The 4635-nt window shown below is 46.9% G+C and overlaps 1 protein-coding gene across 1 annotated transcript in view; it reads right to left on the reverse strand.

Moving 5' to 3' along the window:
- LOC116848123 (inactive tyrosine-protein kinase 7-like) overlaps positions 1–4635 on the reverse strand; it is a 65119-nt gene that overhangs the window by 8750 nt on the left and 51734 nt on the right. Inside the window, exons 3-4 of the mRNA XM_032823900.1 lie at positions 2044–2167; positions 767–1218 (exon numbers count right to left, since the gene is read on the reverse strand). Of these exons, the coding sequence (XP_032679791.1) occupies positions 767–1218; positions 2044–2167 (576 nt within the window). The remainder of the gene's footprint in view (positions 1–766; positions 1219–2043; positions 2168–4635) is intronic.

The raw sequence follows: 4635 nt of genomic DNA on the forward strand, positions 1-4635 counted from the left end.
AATTTAAATAAAATTGCGATCAGGATATGCAGCATTGAATGTGTAGATCAGTTACTTCTTCGTATGATCTAATATGGTCTCCAAATTTTCGATAAAAAACAGCATTATCTTTTCTTTATCGGTTAACATTTAAAAAAAAAAATTTGAAATTGTAGTTAGAAAAAGAAAGGGAAAAGACAAAGAGTAAGATGCGAGAGAGCACGACTCGTCTTTAAAATACAAAGATCGAGAAGCGTTATCGTGAAACGCGGGTATGCGCGAGTTTCGACTGAGTACGTGTGATATTACGTACGTGAATGAATAACCGCGTTTGATGCGAGCGAATGAACAACTAGGCTGGGAGCCTAAAAAAACATAAACACAGGAGAAAAACAAGAATAACTTTGTTTTTCGTGTCTCGAGTTAGATGATATGACCGGCTTAGTTGTTGATGATAGCCTCATAACTCTAAATATGCCTAATAAAAAAATACTTTATTATAGGTTTTTGGAAAGCCCTTGAAATAAGCTACAAGAATATGTAATGAAAAGTGGGGGGTCCAATTTAAAAAATTCAATTTGACCTTCGTATGACCTTCGTCCTCCACCCAAAGTCAAATTTTTAGCCATCATTAGGTACATTTTATTAAGCCCTACAACTTTGCTACTTACATATTTTTCGCTGCAGTTGATCTCTTTCGAGATATTTCACCGTTTCCGGACTTTTTGCCAACCCTGTATATGTTTATTATTGTCGGCTCTTGTGGAAAATCTTTTGCAGTACTCACAGGCAATTTGTAGCTCGACCGTATAAATGACAGTAACGTCGTTCCTCGATCCATGGCAGGAGTAAAATCCCTGGTCCCTTTGCTCGATAGCGTATATCATGAGGGTGCCGTTCTCGAAGATCTTCCGCTCGTCGTCGCTTTCCAGCGGGTTCTCGTTGGTCCCGAAGAACCATTGCACGTCGTCGGCGTCCTCGAAGACGCAGTGCAGCGCGGCCGGCTCGCCACGTTTGGCGATCAGGTTTCGCGGCACGACCTTAATCGTCGCGGTCTCATTTCCGGAAACGATTAGCGGATAGCTCTCGGCCACCGGCGAGGAGCCCGCCTTGTTCTTGGCCAGGCAGGTATATATACCGCTGTCCTCCGCGACTGTTCTATGTATATGCAGCTTCTTCTTCTTGATATCGATATGCTTGACATCCTCGCTGCTGCTTTGCGCCAGTCTCATCGTGTTCCTGCAAAAACGAAACGGGCGTCCCCTCGCTGTGTGACTCCGCCGCCGTCCTTCGCGAAATACGCAAATTAGTTTACGAATGCACGTTCGCAATCAAATCTCGCAGCACACCTCGTTACACTCGCGCGCTACTCCTCGTTTCTACATTCAGACGGCGAAACGCCGTTAATTCACCCCAGTAAACCTCGTTCCATGGAAAACTGCAGTTCTCCTTCGCGTAATTTCAATATCGTCATTCTCCCGCCATTCAATTCGTCACGACCTTAAACACACCGCCCTATTCGCCATCTTACGCCCAAATACCAACTACTCGCGCACCCCATTACGGTCTTCAACTTGAAAACCGCCGTAAGCGCTCGAAAATGCCACACGAAGGATTGCAAGTTTTCTATTCTTCAAAGCGCGACGTACCCGATGTCATTAAACTCCTTCGTTCGAATGAACTACGCGTTTCGGGTGTCCCGCGACTCTGACGTAAACCAAGGGGGCCAGGGGGGAGGGGGAGAGGTAATGATTTGAAGTGACGGCAGAAGTGAAACTCCGCGACGGCATATGCCGGCGAGGGAGTGTCACTTCATAATTCACCAGGTCGGTTCCGTAAACGTCGGGTGTCAGTTACGCCGGCAACTTGGTTCGCCCCCGCGGCCTCTTCGACTCCTCCACCGACTTCACCGCCGTCCGCGCGTCGTTGTTCGCATCAAGCTGGCTTTGCCGGCATTACCGACGGTAACCCCGGCTGCTCTACCTTTTCCACCCTCTTGCCCCTCCCGTTGCGTTATCGCGCGAGACGCGCAGGTAGGTAAATAGACAAAGTTCTATAACTAACTTGAACCACTCGTATGTCATGTCGCCGGAGCCGTCAACGTGACACCGAAGCTCAACCTCGCTGTCCACGTGGATGGTGGACGGCAGTTTCGGCTGTTGCAGCTGCACGCTCGCCTCGCTGATCCCTGAAACAGAAAATCGACGGTGCCGGATGAAGCGATATGACCAACGATTAATCAGAATGAAGAGTTGTACACATGGCGTCATGTGTATGCCCTTATCGTTCCTGCCTAGATCGAAAGTTATGCGATTTTCTTTATACGCCGAAAAGGAATTTATATTCACTTTAAACTAATATATTCAAATATATTCTAATGCATTCTATATATATTCTAATGCATTCTAATATATTCAAGCTAACAATCATTGTTTCACATATAAACAATGATATATCATTTTTTTTTTAATTTTAAAGCCTTGAATCTCAACACAATCTTATAATTTTATTTGAATATTACAACAATCTCATAAGAAGTACAACATGATTATTCTGATGATAATGATACTCTATTCCGACATTGAAAAACATATTATCGATCTAATATTTCGTGTTTGCCATTCATAAAAATTATTTTTGAATAATAAGGACATATTTTTTTCAGTTGTACACCGCATAAAATGTAATTTATCTTCTTCTAACGTTATGTAATTTTATTTTAAGATTTACATGTCAAAAATTTTACTTTATATAATGCCTTAAAATACTTCTAACTAACTTATATATAGTTGCTTATACATGAAACAATGATTGTTAATTTGAGTATATTATTTTTAAACGGATTTCTTTTTTTGTGTGTATGTGGTATGTCACAATATATCGTTCCGTAAACGCCAGTGACAGTGTGGTCGATGGTGAACAACAAAGTGAGTCACGATATCCCAAGTGATGTACGATTACGCATGCTATACGTATGTTACGACACTCAAGTTTCTCGAGAGATTCCTTGGCGCTAGACGTAGATCAACGGGAGAAAGAAGGAAAATCGAGACGAAACAGGACGCGGTCTCGGGAGAAGAGAGGAGCGCGAAATAAACGACCTTTGCCTCCAATTCTTCGCGACGCTCGAAGCTGTTTTCCCTCTTTCTCCCGCCGTCGTTGAGGAGCGCCCGGAGGAAGAGCGCGTCGAATAACCGCGCGGGTATCACGAGAGAGAGCGAAGGAGACCAGCTCGGAATTCTAGAATGGGAAAGGAGCATTCGCGCAGGACAATGGGAGGGAAAGCAATTCCCCATAGAGATAGAAGAAGTCGGAGGGATCAGAGGACGAAAGAGGAAGGAAGAGGTGAGTGGAGGACGGAAGAAGGAAGGGAAGACGGAGAGAAAGAGGGGATGCTCTGTTCCTGAGAATGTCAGGTCGATTCCTCCCGTTTGCCGCTCTCCGCGTTTTTGTTCCCGTCGGATCAGAACCACCACCACCACCACCACCACCACCATCACCGTCGTCGTCGTCGTCGTCTCGTATTCCTCGTCTGAAGACGAACGTGCACGCGCGCTGCTTCGCCGACGAATTTAATCGAGTCCAATAAAACACCGACTAAAAGAGAGGACGCGTTCCTTTTCGTTTATTCTCCGGCTCCGCGGCCGCGACGAACGCGTCGAGAGTGGCTCTTGGTCGTCAAAGCCCCGTGTCTTGCGCCCATGTGAGAAATACAGACGGGTCCTTCCCCATGTATTATTCGCGGAAGACGGAGGACGAGGAGCAAGAGAAGAAAAAGCAGCCGAAGGGTCTCATCTGTTCGGCGTCCTCGCGTCGGGATCACGTTTTTCCCCGCCCGGACTTCGCGACGACGACGATGCGGCGGTTTGAGGCTGCGGTCTAAACGAAAAGTGCCGCGGACACGTACCGACCCGGGAGACAATATATATCAATCCTCGCGTGGATCCCTGTCGCATTTTTTTACAGCGCGGCATCGTTCACTCGCGAAGCCGGGCTACTCTGCCCCCAACTCTTGCCTCTTCGCGGAGGACGACGAGAACGCGTGAATTAAAAATAAGAAGAAATAACGTTCGCGCGGCGACGAATCACAACAAGTTCGGCGAACTTGTCATTCTCCGATCGGCCGTGATTGAATATAATCAGCGGTAAATCTACACTCAAAAACCCTTAACGAACGAAACCGAAGTCAGTCGCGATTCACTGCCCCCTCCCCCCCCCCGGCCCCGATCTCTGGCTACGCGCGACTCGAAGGGCACGTCGTAACTCGCGGGGGCAACAACAATTGCCAGAAGGCTGATGAAGACGATAAAGCTTCGCTCATTAATTTGATTCATTAGTCCAGGTCGTGAAATCGATCGGCCACGCCGCGGCGCGCCAGCACCCTCTGATAAAATGAAATGTAATTACGCGGTCGACACCTCGTTAAAAAATACGCCAATAATTGAAAGAAAAACGCGCGTCGTTAGCGCGCAGAGAATTACATTTGAACGGGCGCCGCAAATTGTGCTCACACATACACACACGCGCAGATTGACGTGTGGAGGGCACGTAAGCTCGCGATAATTCACGGAGAGACCCCTTCTCGCGTAGAGGTAACGATTCGTATTTCCACACGCAGAGAGAGAGAGGGGGGGGGGGAGAGAGAGCAATTTATTA

The sequence above is a fragment of the Odontomachus brunneus genome, unplaced genomic scaffold (genome assembly GCF_010583005.1).
Source record: "Odontomachus brunneus isolate Ranch 3 - 2012 unplaced genomic scaffold, Obru_v1 Obru_scaffold_090, whole genome shotgun sequence".
In the NCBI taxonomy this organism is placed as follows: Eukaryota; Metazoa; Arthropoda; class Insecta; order Hymenoptera; family Formicidae; genus Odontomachus; species Odontomachus brunneus.